Genomic DNA, 15,512 nt, shown 5'->3' with positions numbered 1-15,512 from the left:
TTAATTGTACATCAAGTCAGTAATTACGTTTAATTCAGAAATTGCTATTACAAAGCTAATATAGCTTTGCCGACATGATTCATGACGTTTTTTTAGCATTAGCGTTATTCTATTAGAATAGAAGATATTCATCAAGGGAATCGCACTTGTTTTAAAAATGCCTAAAATAAAAGCTTAGTTTATCAATTATTTTGTTAGTCCTTTTTGTCGATGCTATTTACATTATATCACGTTCTACTGTAGATCGCTGATAGATTTGTTGGAAATGAGTGCAAAGAAAGTTTCGTTATCAGTCTTTCTTAGAATCGAAACTAAGTTAAAGTAATGAAATTAATCAATGACCAAATACTTGGAGCAATTCTTATAATTTCATTGGTCAAAATTTCTGAAAAAAAAAAACTTGCAGTTTCTTTGAGACGTTTGTGGTGACGTCATAAAAGAAATGTAAGTGAAATAGCCGATGTGAAGTTAGTCACGTCCATAAATTTGACGAAACGCTTATATGAACCTTTCGAGCTGTGCATTAGCATGAAATAGACATAGCCCATGGAGCATATATAGGGAAATTTTTGCAAGAATTTAAACAGTTATAAAAACGTTTAGCCTGACAAGATGAGTCAACTAATAACGTTTTGAAACAAAAAACGAGCTTTTTGTTGAAATAGAATCAGTCTAAAAAAGACGGTTTTGGTAAAGAGGTGACTTTCTTCAACCATAAACTGATGAAACCAAGCAACCACACGGCATTTAACATAAAATATTAAACTGAACATAAACTATCTACAAACGTTTTCGGCCATACACATGTTACTACATGTTACTTTACTTGAAAAGGGCTAACATGTGTATGAAAACGTTCGTAGTTTATAGTTTATGTTCAGTTTAATATATTATGTTAAATGCCGTGTGGTGGCTTGGTTTCATCTGTTTATGGTCTAAAAAAGAAGTTTAAAATTTACTCTTAAAACGTTTGTGTGGAAAATAGAGAGATAGCATGCTGGTAATGCAATATTTTATGTAAAAAAGTAAAATTAGTGTTCTAAGTCAATTTAGACTACGTACATTGAAATCAAATATGAAAATACAGAAAAGAATACGACTCGTTGTCCAATGTCCAGTGTTCTACTGAAAAACAGCCTTATGATCACCACAAGGTTAAAAAGTAGTGCAGTTTGTGACAGAGAATTTTAATGATTGCCACGCCCTAATTGAGAGCTAGCAACATGGCTGTTTTTTCTATGCTAATTTTGTGAAAAAAAAATATTTACGTCAGAACTGAATGATTGTTCAGTCAAAACTTTAATAAAAATAAACAAGTTAACACAGTGGTATTTTTCTCAGTCTTCTTCTGAGACACCTATGCATAGTAGGCTATCATCGAAGGTAGTGAGGCTAGTTTAGAGAAATTTGTTCAGGATAATGTCTAAACTGGTTCTCGTCGTGGTATAGATTTAAATTTAGGCTACATCGCAAGCCATAAAATCGTATAATGAATCATGTGAAAAAGGAAAGCGGTAGTTATTTTCCTCGGAAAAATCAATACTTTAAATTAAAGGCAAGGAGTCATAATTGATTTTGTGAGGAAAAATGCATTGAAACCCTTGCGGTGAAAAATGTAGTGCGGCGTTCGCATATAATTGCAAAAAAAACAATTCCATTAAGCAGATAAGTTACCTCATGGGAAGTTGTCAGGTGGGCCGCAAGAAAATGGAAAATCAAAGGTTTTGCTGTGTGTTTTCATAGTTTGTGAAATTACATGTATCACAATATACTGTAAAAGACCTTAATTTTTACAAGAATTTTCTCTTTTCTTGACTTGTCTCATTGAGCATACAGTACGCAGTACTTTAAAATAGAGACGTAGCCACGAGACTTGGGGGAACAATCGCTCGCTCCCCAAAAAATATCTTGCCCCATAAAAATGGGTTTTTAGTGCTGTTATAACGTTTTAATGACATTGTATAACATGTTGAATTACGTTTCATAAATGTTTGGCTGCTTTCTGTCGCTATATTTTTAAACATTCTTTACTTTAACTATTAAAATGTTTGCCCCACCAACAGTTGCTTTTGCTCTCCTTAAATTTTCATTCTAAATACGTCAAGAAACACTGCTCCAGAGTGAGACGCGAATTATATCTTTGAAACGCGTTGCTCAACAACTCAAAGTGAAATTTCAATCATGGCTTGATTTTGTCGTTTCTTTTCCGCTGAGTTCATCGAACCATAAAATCAGGTGGACATGTTATTTTAAATCACGCTCTCTCGATTAGTTTAGTCATGCTTATTCCTTTGTTAGACTATTAATTATTCAAGCAAAGCCAAAAGACAGAGCATAGCAAGCAACAACCTGTGGCCTGTTGGATATTTCAAAACCGATGGCTATGGCGTCGGTGTGACGTCTCAGTGAACTCAAGTGCTTGGCACAGGCAACAAAAGTCACACTTCAAATATACGTGAAAACTTCATGCTCTCTGTCTCACAAGGAACATTGGTTTAAGCCCCCACCGTATCAGCATGGACAAAAGCCAATAATAAGTTATAAAAATAACCTTTTTGTCTGAAGGTTTTTTCAGTCAATCATTGTGCAACAGTTTACAAAGATCGTTTCCTTACATGGATATATCGATGAAAGTTTTTACTTGACTACGTTAAACCGCTTGTTTCCGGCAGAATTTTTGCACTTTTTTCATCAATTGTATCCGCCTGCAGATTTATTTTGAGCAAAATTACGTTTATAATTACATCGTTAAATTGTTAACAAGTGATTTATTGGATAACGTGTGTTTTACTTGACACCTGTTTATTTATTGCTTGATGCAACAAATTTACAAACTATGCTTCAATGTAATCCCTGCTAAAAATGTAATTTTAACAACTTCTCACTTCATAAATTGTCTGATTCGTTCATAACTTGTCACGCCAGTGTCGGAGCCAGATAAGAGCTGGTCTGTAATGTTTTTTAGGTCATTGTCGTCAAGTGGTGATCATAGTGAGAGCCTTCACCTGGCGATCCCGTTAATCCTTTGCAGGAGACTAATCTCAAAACCACCCTTCAGATAAGGCCGGAAAAAGAGCAGAATTTGTCTGATAAGAAGCGTTTACCTTTCGTTTCTAAAAAAATACAGAAATATGTAACTTTTATGCTTTTTTAGAAACAGGACTCTTAATTCAGTAATTGAAAACAATGTTTTATAAAGCTAAAGGTTTTCTAAGCTTTCAGCACTAACGAGAGTAGGGTGGTCAGCTCCTTTCTCTCGACGGCCGTCTTTCCTTCAGCAACTGCACCCATTCAATTTATTATCGTCGTATCGCTGGACCGATTGTTCTATCTCGATATTCTTTTTATGTTTGTCTGTATAGTGAGAGAGTAACGAAACTTCCAGTAAGAAAATCGTGTTTGTCCAATTTGTTTTACTCCAATAGCAATATATATTTTGTAATCCGTGATCATCATATTTTTTATACAAAAGTTAAAAAGGCTCAAGAATTCTTGACATCCAGGATGGTTGTTTTGATGTACTGTTTGATTTAAGCAGAAACAGCATTTTCTGAGACTTAGTTTTGCATTTTCGTATCTACTTACGCCTAGATTGTAGACCAGTAAGACTACTGACGTAGACCTGGCCATGACTATGACGTAGGTGTGTGACGTTTTTTATTGTTGAAATAGCCTATACTGTTGCCTGTCAGTATTTCATCCACTAGATGCCACTAAATGAAAAGCTTTCTTTGAAACCACTGTCTCTTTAAAAATATTTCTATGTAAAATGAGGTAAAAAATGTATTGTCCGGCAATTATTTTGAATAAAAATATTTACTAACAGCAATCCAAGTAATTTTCTAACTTTTTTTTATTTCTGTCGTACGAAGACTGCAGCATCATTTTAAGAATTTCTTTATTTTCATGTTTTCTTTTATTAAAGCAAGTGCAAGTTAGTTTAAACAGTAGCCTAGTAGCGCAAATATGTGAAAATGACAGCAAATTCTCAATAGACTAGAATAGATGTTAGAAATTTAGAAATGTCAATCGACAACTTTTTCGTTGAATAAATCGAATTGAACTATTGTGTTAAGAGTTTGGAAACGATGATTTTGTTCTTTTGAAAGAGTAGCATCCTATTTCAAAGGAGGCCATTTTGTCATAAATGAGGCAAATGGTTATTGAGTTAATAAGCAAAATACGTCGTATACTGTCAGACCACTGGCAACACGTATACGATGGTTGTAGCACTAATGACAATTTTTATAACATGCACGCGGCAATAAATAAATGTATCAAGTGCAAAATAGTTGCGTCACATACATATAACAAGAAAGTTGTGTTTACGTCATACATAGCGACTGCTTTCATAAACACTCTGCATGCAAAGAGCAGCTTTATTTGCGTAACACTGGTTTTGTTGGCAACGCAACAAAACACGCTTGGATTGGTTTTTATGTTTGCGAATAAAAATTTTTAATTTTTTTGCAAACCAAGAAAAGAGGTTTTGACTTTCATTAGAATCTGTAATGTTTCTAAAATCAGTATTTTTGGTTTTTGAACAATGTGAAACGTGCAATACTACTGTATTATGCTATGTACATTGTTGTTGCTGTGTATGTTTGCAATCCTTTGGATGTTAAAGCGAATTTATGGCTTTCGACCATTGGATGTTATTCTATAATATATCACCTTGAATCGTTAAATAAAAAATGGCAAAACTCGCAATGTTTGTAATTTAGTTGATTGTTTCGTCGACGCACATCGCGATATCGACTTCAATATAACTTTGAGATTGCAAGTAAAAAATCATGTGTTCACAAAGTTGACAGTCATTGGGATGCTTCTTTATGGTTGCGTTGTTTCCAACTAAAGCACATGCAGGCTCCCACGTTCTCGCACACTCGAAAAACCCATCAAGCTCCGCTACATTTATAACTTCCTGGTCGAGTGTCTTTGGAATGGTGGACAGTTTTGGAAATGAGGTGAGGCAGAGTTTCTAAAATAATCCATTTGAAATTTATTTTAATGCTGCTGTTTTATTTTTTTAGATTGATGATACCACTTCAAAACAATATCTTTACAATAAAACATAGCTTGTTTATCCTTAACTGCTGCAAACAACTGCTGCTAACAAGCTACACAAGGAAGCCTATGTGTGGGCTGCACATTATTTTAGGTAAGTTTTACCGTTACGTATAGTGTCAAAAATATTAGAATTTTATTTTTATTATACTGCATTCCTTTCTCTTGTAGCCAACTTAGAAAGATTTCTAAGAACGTGTCATTTCTTTTATGTGGCACCACCGAATTTGCAAAAACCGAGCAAACACAAAGTGAATGAATGACAATATTGTGACATGGCAACGTAAAATTTGTACAATTTGGGAAATCTACCACCACTCCATCAGCGATTAATATTTTCATGCCATGTGAATTAATCTGATCTTGTCCGTGATACCATTAGCATAATTAAAAAGCAAAAATAATTTTGAAAAGTGAATTTTTTTTTATGTCATATCATTTATTTTTCGTCAAATAACGTGTCAGAAACGAAAAAGATAGTAGTAGCTACAATAAGTGATATACCAGCACGTCAATGAAGAGGAAGGAAAAGGTAGCAAAATCTTAAAAGGTCTTAAAACGTGCCTGAATAGATGTTCGAGTAATGCGATATATATGTGGCTAGCACGGCCACAAAACCCACAAGTTTTATGGAAGCAGCTACCATCCTTTAAAAGTTTATATGTAACTATTGCATATAAATAAATCTCATGTAAATCCCAAACGATTTTCGTCTGTGCTTTTTCAGGGATGTAGCCAGGAGAATATTTGAGAAATCAATTGCCCCTCCCCACAAAAATTATCTTGTACACCTAAAAAAATATGTTTTAATACAATTATAACTCATGTTAAATGATGTTTGCCCCCCAGAAAATGATTTTGCCTCCTTAAAATTTTCTTTTTCTTTCTAGCTACGTCATTTCATTTTTTAATTATTACCTTGTTCGTCATCAAGCATAGCTCTTGACAGCATGGAGAAATTTCTTCGTCATAGACTCCGGATTGACATGTTGTTTCGCAGAAGTTCGGGTTGTTATATTTTGAAAGGCATCTTTGGCTCCGGGAATTCAAACGATCGCTTAATGGCATACCACTAACTAAAAATAGGAAAAATAAATTGAATATTATGTAAAACAGTACAACATAAAATCAAGAAAACTTTTAATTTGTGCTTTAAAATTTAAGTAATTAAAAACTTAGATAACATAGAAAACGATTTAAATTTTTACATTTTCGATAAAAATTACAACTACTAATGCAAAGCAAAAGCGCCTTGCCAAAAACACTTATTTCAATTATATTTTTCTAGCTGTTGAATCAATTATGTGGTGTTTCTATGGAACTTACCTAATGCAAGGTTGAAGATAACGACAAGCCCAAGAGTTTGGTAAGACATGATTTATTTAAATTTAAGATTTAAAAGTTATTTCCTAAAAATCTGTGCAACATATTTATAAATAATACCGTTAAATGTTTTTAAAAATTTCAATTCTGGAAAATGATGAACAATAATTAATAGTTGGTATGCGTTGCCGATCTTCAAATAGCAGATAAAAAAATAGCCTAAAATTTCACTCTGATTTGCTTGCCGCTAGACGGAGTGGTTGAGTTAACATTTGTGAATTTTAACAAGTGTTTCAGTTTGTTTCGGGTTTCAGTAAGTGATTTTCTAAAACTTTTCTGAAATTGTATATCAAGCAGTCACACATGATCATGATTTTGTGAGATAACTGTTTCTGTTGGATGTGTCATTATGGCGATACTGTTCTTTTTCGACGATTACGCAGTGGCTTATTTCGACATCTTTATTGAAGTAAAAGATTCATAATTGATTATACATTCTTTGGTTTGTTGAACCATTTACCTTTGATTCTCGTAAAGCCTATATCGTTGAGTTTGAGCTGGTCAGAAGTACTGTGGAGTTTTTGTTTTTTCCTGTTTATAGATTTATTAAACCATTGTACAGTATTTTATTCGCTGTAGTTAAATTGTATATATGTTATTCCTGAAGAGGACATGTTGTGATGTCAAAAACGTTCTATATTTAATTTGTTGCATAGTTTTGTATTTCTGTAAATGTAATAAACTTGAATATGTTAAACTTGATAACGTTGCTCGGCTTCGTATGCCTATGGTTCCACAAGACAAACTCTCTACCGAAGCTCTATCATTCTTTGATTTATTTGAAGACTTACGAAATGTAAATATGTGAGTTTATGAAATTACTTGAAGGGTGTATCCCACAAAATCATGCGTTTTCGATATAAATAAGACTGTTGTCAATGTAAATAGTTCTTGGTAACCTTGGTGACTTTTCCTGTGTTTTTTTTTTAATTTTAATTTTGTGGACTAAAATAACGTCATGCAGTTCGAACATAGAGAGTATCAAAATACCAAAAAAATTAAATCATTTTTTCCGTGATCTAGAAAAAAAGTTTCCGTCTTCACATTAGTGAAATTGTAGTGTTTTGAAAATATCTATGGAGGTTAATTTTGACTTTGATTTTACTGACTTTTCAAGTTGTAAATTTCCGTACAAAAGCATATTGATAAACAATTTGTTCAGCCTACTGGATGTTATTCTCTTTAATGATACAGTATTTTTTATAATTAAAAATGCATGCAGAATTATTATTTTATTATTTTTAATAATAAAAAAATACTGAATTGATACTTGATGGAGAATCGCTGGCCTGCTTCTTCTTAATCAGGAGATTCCCTATCCTTAATGGAGCTCAAAAATCTATTGTCTTTGATGACAATCTTGCGCGTTTATTACGCATTTGTCAATCTTGCAAAAAAATGGCCGCCATCACGCCAAGATCCGAATTTGCTTACAAAACAATCATATGTATAGATGAACAGGGTTAGATAAAGTACACACTATCTGACCACAAATAACTCGATGTAGATAAATATAGACTCGCCAGACAAAATTGTCTCTAAAAAAGTTATCTTTGAAACAGCTGTTGATCAGTGTTACAAAAGTAGTCCACAAAATGAAAAACTAAATAGATAAAAAAAAGGCTGATATATCGAGTTTACATTTGTAATTTAATTAGATCTATCCTTCTTTATTACAAATTTATGGACCAAATGAACCAAGCATTGGGTAGTCATTCATGATTATTAGTTTGGTTGTGGAGTATTTTTGTCGATGTTTTGACTATAATTTTTGTTAAATTTGTTAAAAAGGATTTTTAGATATAGCCCACTTTTAGATATAGCCCACTTTTAGATATAGCCCACATTACCAAAAAAATTGTGTATCCGTTTTAGAATAGTTTTCTATATTTTCTGTTAAATCAAAATTACCTTTTAAATTTAACGGTTTTCCTGATAAAGCGGATGTAATTCCCAGACAACAAATCAACAGTTTTTTACATTGATTCAACGCATGCAGATGATGAATCAATGTAAAAAACGGTTGGTTTGTTGTTTGGAAGTACGTTATAATCGAATTAGCAAAACGGATCTGTTGTGCATTGATTTTACGTCTGTGGACGTTGAATAAATGCCAAAACGTCGAAATTGTTTTGTTGCGAATGCGCAACCTTCACATATGTTGCATCATTCGTACGCCATGTGACGTCACGACTTACTTTGCCATCCAAGGTCAAATAAAAGCTTCACGGTTTTTTGACAGAAAGAGATCTTGAGTCATTTACAATTAGCGATAAAGTATGACAGCGAAAGATATTCAAACAGAAAAAAATTGGTAATGAACAAATTGGTTAACAAGAAATGTATTAATGTTAACAAAATTGGTTAAAAAGTTAACAAGTTTTCAAATATGTAAAAACATTGTTATCAATTTTTGTTAAATTCACGTATTCAAAAAGTTAGTAATCACGTTTTGAAGAACAAACTTTTACCTTCCCACCCGCAAGATCACGTTTGTCTTCACTTTAAGCCACTCAGGCAAGCAAGCGCCTGAAGTCACCTGGGTCCTTGGCTAAGGTGCCAGCATCTTATATAACTTTTCGCGCCTTTTTTCCACTCAAGCTGCTTTTTCTTTAACCAGATATTTGCGCTGCATTTGCTCGTCTCTGCCTGTCGCCCACTAAAGCATAATCTGGACCGCTAGTCCGCCATTTCTCACCATTTACCCTCGCCAACCTTTCAAGCGCTCCACGTTTATGACGTCACATGCAAAAATCATTTTTTTCTCACGCATGCATTTTTCAAATGTCATCATAAAAATTCTTTGCAAAACGACGATAAATGATTGCGCATGCGCAGAAATAGGATCACTGCGTTGCAGCGAATATTGCTTAATGACTATCTCTCGTGCCAGGATCGAGCCATACGCCTAAATTTTCGTCTCCTTTATCGATGGCATTTAGTAAACTAATTAGCAGCCGCCGAATGTTTGTTGCATAACGAAGTAAAATATTTTGCCTGAAGCAAGAGACACTATATTCTCCAACACTTACTCTTCCAATAGACCCTAATTGCATGGTTGTGTTGGAAAGAGACATCTAAATATTGTTTTTTTGATCCAATTGCTGCCAAATCAGAGTTTCTTTGTTTTTCTTATATAATTTTGATAAGGAAAACCTATTTAAACTCATCAAGCACTCGAAAACGTTACGTAACATCAATCAAGTCTTATAAAAATATAGCGTCTATTATTGCTTTTTACGTGCATAGCGTTTTAGACAATCGTGATTATGCGTATTCATGCTTGGTCATCGGAGATTTGTTTTGTTTGTTGATGAAGTTTTATGACTTACAGTGTTGGATATCTCAATTCTTTGTGACCTTTTATAAGTCTCTATTCGATATTTTAGGTTCTTGATAGCATGTCATGGTCGTTCTCGGAATATTACTTCTATTTATTGCTCGGAAGAAAAAACATTGGTACAATGTTTAAAAATGTTTGCAAAATTCGATCTTGGATGAAAATATTAGTTAAGTACTTTTATACACTTTCATATCTTCTTATGAAGCAATCCAAATTTGCAGCTTTGACTCAAGAGCAAATCCAACAAGTTGCCTTGGGGGAAGCGCAATTTCAACAAAACACAATTATGTGCAAGTCTACATTAATTCGATCTTGTATACACAACATTATCGGCAGCAGTGGCCGAGTGGTTAGCGCGTTGGGCTCGCAATCGAGAGCCTGCATCTTCGACTCCAGCCACCCGCACTTGCTGTTGTTTCTCTGGGCAAGAAACTTTACGATAATTGCCTCTACCCAGTGATCGATTTCGAGTAATGGGTAGTACCAAATTTAAGTCATAAGTAGAGTACACAACCGGAAACAGTCATTGGCGTCGGCTGCAGCGTGGGTCAGGTGTACGTCGGAAGGCGTACACCGATGCATAGCGCTCAAGTCCGCTTTCTCGCAATGCAAGATAAAGATATAACAAACAAACAAAACATGAATAAAGTTACTTTTTTATGTTTTAAGAGGACGATTGTTCCAATTGCCCTCCTTACATTTGCCACTACTTTGACTTCAAATAGGAATAAGCCTACATCTTCAAAGAAAAATAGTTAAAACGGTTTGTCGATTCGGGCAAAGGAAACAAGCTGAAATGCAAAAACTAAAATTAAGATTCAAGCAAAGTTTCGAAAAGTAAGTCTAAAGTTGAAAACAGTTTAGTTTTTGAAATGTTTGCAGAAAATCGACTTCAGCTTACTTTATAAATTTCACCTACTGGTGTTCGTTTTTTAGAAATGTAAGATCGCCTCTGATTCTGAGTTCAAATTGTCACCGTGTGTATCCTACTTCGACTATCATAAAAATAGCTATCGTAACAAACAAACATTTGTGTTCACTCTAATCTCATTGCCATCATCATTATTCATTATCACTATCTGGTTGTTGGAAATGGTCTGAGAAAAGTTAAAATCAAAGGTCGATACTTGGATTCGATTCTGTCGTAATAAAGATATTGGTTGAATGAAAAGCGTAAGCGTAATGGAACGCTGAGAACTAAATTTGAAGATTGTTAATCAAATTCCTTTTGTTCATTAGAACTTTTTACTTTTCTAACACTACCGTAGTTGCATTGCTTATCAGAAGAGGGTGAGCATCGGCGTGGATTATGAAACGCCAGTGAACCAACAAAGCAATTTTTGTATTTCTGCTCTTACCTTCTTATATAACAGTACAACTACAGTGGTGCCACAAACGTAAGATGGACTGTAAGTTAGGAGCAAAATGGTTGGAAAGCCTGTTTAATCTAATCAAAAAATAAAGAGCCCAAAATTTAGACACCAAACTCATGCTCAGCAAACTTTTCCAAAACTAAGCTGTCTTCAAACTGTCTTAAAACGATTTTATAGCACTGAAGAGGAAGACAGTTTACGTTTCGAAACGTTTGCTAAACACGAGTTCAGTGCTGTTAGTTATTTTTTAAATTTTGTTTAGGCATTGTAGCTTGTAACAGTTGTAATAAAAATAATTTGTATTTTCAAGAACCCTAAACCAATCTTATACTGTATAGCTGCAATACAACGATACTACAAACAGGGCAGCCAATTATCAAGTGTTGGCATTTACAAAATTACATAAATACGTCCAGTTGTCTTTAATCACCCAAAAACAATCACGCGACTGGGACGATTGCCGCATGACCCAACAAACAACCACAGCATTCGCATGCAAGCTTTTGGGTTTAAACTTATCTTTTTGTGAAATCAAACCGAAGTGTTGTAACGATTTTCATGAAAATATTCATGTTTATTTGAGGTTATATTTACGATGCAATGTTGCATTCGAGTTACGTAAACGCTGCGTTCTTTCTCGTTGATTATAACTTACAAGCATGCAAGCATGGTTGATAAGCAAACATTCATAGAAAATTGTGTTTAAAATACTGTACATACTGGACGTTTTACTTCGGGTTCTGTGTAAACTTTATTATTTCGTGAAATATCGTTTGCTGGTGATCAATATTGCTTTTCATTTATTGAAAAAAAAAGTGAAATCAAATACGATATCTTGATAATTGCAAAGCATGTTGTATAGCGTGATATATAGCGTTCTGTAAATCTATCTTACTGTAAAGAAAAGTCACCTAATTATCGTTTCATGTTTTTCGTTTAGTCCATCAACCTTTGGGGGTTCGAGAAACTGCTCCTAGGTTATTAAAATGAACTCGGTGTTTTCTATAACTTGTTCCTAACACGATTGAAAGTGACAGTTGGCACAATTGACACGTATTTCCGATGGGCATGCTGGCCATTCGCCATGTGATGATTGGACTTGTAGATTAGTTGTCGCATAAAAAGTGCAAAGCATCATATAATAGACAAATTTAAAAAGAACAAATAAAAAATTGCACATTTTCCGAACAAGGGATGCTGCTTCTCTTTGCTCCGAGCTGAAAACAAATTCGGGATAATTGGGTTTTGTAAATTTGTATAGGGTTAAAGCTTTAAATTTATTGTGGTCCGTTTCAATACATACATTACGTGGAAGCCTATATACAATGCATAAATGTACTCTATTCTTTGTTAGAAAGCATAGTTTTGTGATTCAGTGGTGTTTATTCGATAGCGCTCTTATTTCCTAAATTATTCGTTCTCAAAATATACAGGACAGGGAGCGTTTTATTCAGTTGAAGAACGTGGTTTAAGAATAATGCTGAAGTTACAAAACAAAGTTTTCGGAAAAAATGTTAGTTTTGCGAAGCTACGTCTAAATAATAAAATAACTCAGTAAATGACGTATCAAATGATATTGTGCGAATTACCGTAATAAACAAAATCAATTAAATAAACTTCTACATGAAAGTTAATTTGACCATTTAGCTGCACCATTTAGTATAAACTTAAAATTTCAAATTGTGACTTACGAATTCAACACAAGTCTTCAATTACAAAGTATATTATAAAATATCATTATATAATATGTTATTATAACATATAAGTCTATATTATAATGTATGTAGAAATTTCGTGACATCAGTGCTTCGTTTTTGTCTTCCATAGTGGCGTTTGAAAAATACCGGTAAGCTTTGCACCCAATACTTGTATAAAGCCAGGGGACTGTCCATGTAAAATACCTGGACACGATTCATTCACAATAACCATACTTGAAAAACACATCTTTCTTTTTCGGTGCACGAAACATTGTTTCATGATATTCTCAGAATATGTTACAAATGTCGTTCAAAATGCCAATTGATGCATCAATTATGACATCACAATGAAATCCAAGAACTAATTATTTTAATTAACAGTCTAACGCTAAAACTTCGGGTATTTAAGTGCGTAATTTAATAAAGTAGCAACTTAATGCAAAAAAATAACCTAATTTAATTTGTAAAAGAGTTTTATAAAATTCTGTAATTAATCAACTGCTTGGTTAAGTTTTGATAACTTTATTAAAAAAATTAGTTTATTAATATCGCATTACTTACATGATAGTAAAATCGTTTTGTTCCTGATAAAGCTTTGATGGAAAGTTTGGTTTGTTGGACCACAGACATACAAAACAAAGTAACTTCAACAGGTTTAACATATTTCATTTTAACATGTTTAAAATATCCTTAACCTGTTGAGGTTACTTATTTGCTACTAATTCACAATGTAAACTTTAGTACAAAATAATTTAGCTTCGAAATATTTTTCGATTGATTTAATAATGACCTTAGTTGACCCCCTTTCAAGAATTTGTGGTCTTGGCGTATTAATTGCAATGCTTGTTCTGAAGACATACCACATATCAGTACGTCGAGCAAAACAACAGTTTTGCTGAGAATGCAATTAATTGTCTATACTGCAAATACTGTCACATTTGTATTGTTAAAAACAGCCCTGTTATTGCAGCCTATAAGTCTATAAGACAACAAGAAATTATCTCTCATGAACCAAATCCATTTTATATGGAAATTGTAAACCTGCAAGATATAGTGGTATCCATTTTGAACTCTGAGCGTTGCGCAAAGATAAAAAAAAATACTTTTTATATGTTTATTTCTCTAACGCTGCATCAACAAATTGTATATCTGTTGTTTTCGTCAATAGGAATTAATTTATCAGCAAACTCTTAATAAGAAAAACGAGATAGACAAGAAATAAAATAAAGTTGGTATTTAAAATTGAGTTGATACAAAAATTGTTACAAGAAACTTAGCAAATATTAAGTAAATCAGAAATTAATTTGTATACGTAAATATAAATCAACTTGCAGTCATCTTATGGTGAAACTCAGGGTATGACGCAAAAATTGTTATTAGATATTTTCAAAACAAAACGAATTTAAAAAAATTAAAAATATAAACAATCTTGTAGCAGTTTGTGAAATGAGTGAGGTAGCAGTTTGTAAAATGAGTAATGACGGCAGATATGTAACAGAATGTAAATTCACGGTTCATCAACGTTTCTAAAACCAGTTGCTTTCATCTTCCCAATTGCATAAATCTTCGGTCGAGACATAAGTTTTAAAAATGCAAATATGGTTGAGGCAACGAGATTTAAAATAAAAATTTATAATATTGGAATTTGCATTTTTGTCGTATTCTTTTTATTTTACTGACCAAACATTCTCTTCCCACGTAAAACCTCGTTTTCTATTTTTAGTGATCTGTTAAACCAACCTCAATTTTTATTGGCTGCCATGGCATTTGTTGCTTGCTTCTCTCGAAAATATAAACGCCAAGTTAAAACATGCCTCCGTTTCAATGACATTTGTTTTTTTTCATCTCTCAAAATTTAAAAATAGCTTCCTGCTCATGATTTTGACATATGCATACGAAGATAAATCTTCGCAATGGAATCTTTCATTTCTTACCACGTGATCTACCGCTACTTGTGATACATCATATTTTTCCGCTTCCGCTCTTTAAAGGGTTTCCAGCTGCTAATGTTAATTGACTGGTTTTGCTTCTGACAAATTAATCTTTCGATCAAATTAAAAGTTACTTTTCGTGTTGTTCAGTTTTATATAACAACTAATAATATACTTTCACTTACAAAGACAAACTAACTTTTTCTTTATCTTATTCTCAAGATGTTATGGTTAATCGAAGATAATACACATTTTTTGTAATGTCGTAAAAAAGGCAAAAACTGCTTGTTATTAAAAAAAAATGTCCACTGTGTTAAAAAAACAGTTATACAAGTTATAAATTGTGAAAGTATGATATGTGGTGAAAAACTTAGCATATTCAATTTTATTGTTTAATAATAACAAATGACAACTATGTAGCATATTTCCATATTGGAAAATTTTAATTCTTAACCTTTTCTCAAATGTATATTAATCTTCGGCTTCGGATTTATGCGACTGGGTTTAGCCCAATGGGGTACCCAGGATATTCTTGGGTGAAACTTTTCCTTTTTTTTGGAATAATGAATAATTTTGCAATTACAATTTAGTGATGTTTCTCGGAAGCCGATTGTAGCAAGAATTGAACAGCGATAGGCACCCGATCTTTGCATCAATATGTTGCATGATATTGTACTATCGTGGATGCAAAATTGCTGGTTATTATATGTCGAAAAAG

At 33.2% G+C, this 15,512-nt stretch overlaps 1 protein-coding gene across 1 annotated transcript; it reads right to left on the bottom strand.

Moving 5' to 3' along the window:
- Positions 1-4,720: 4,720 nt before the first annotated feature.
- Positions 4,721-6,486, bottom strand: LOC145764296 (uncharacterized). Its single transcript, XM_082575915.1, has 3 exons — positions 6,394-6,486; positions 5,986-6,143; positions 4,721-4,981 (listed from the first exon to the last, which is right to left on the bottom strand). The coding sequence occupies exons 1-3, from the start codon at positions 6,440-6,442 to the stop codon at positions 4,721-4,723; spliced, it is 468 nt and encodes a 155-aa protein (XP_082432041.1). The 5' UTR covers positions 6,443-6,486.
- Between the last annotated feature and the right edge of the window lie 9,026 nt (positions 6,487-15,512).

The sequence above is a fragment of the Aplidium turbinatum genome, chromosome 2, assembly GCF_918807975.1.
Source record: "Aplidium turbinatum chromosome 2, kaAplTurb1.1, whole genome shotgun sequence".
Classification (NCBI taxonomy): Eukaryota; Metazoa; Chordata; class Ascidiacea; order Aplousobranchia; family Polyclinidae; genus Aplidium; species Aplidium turbinatum.
This window is presented reverse-complemented; position numbering and strand designations above follow the sequence as displayed.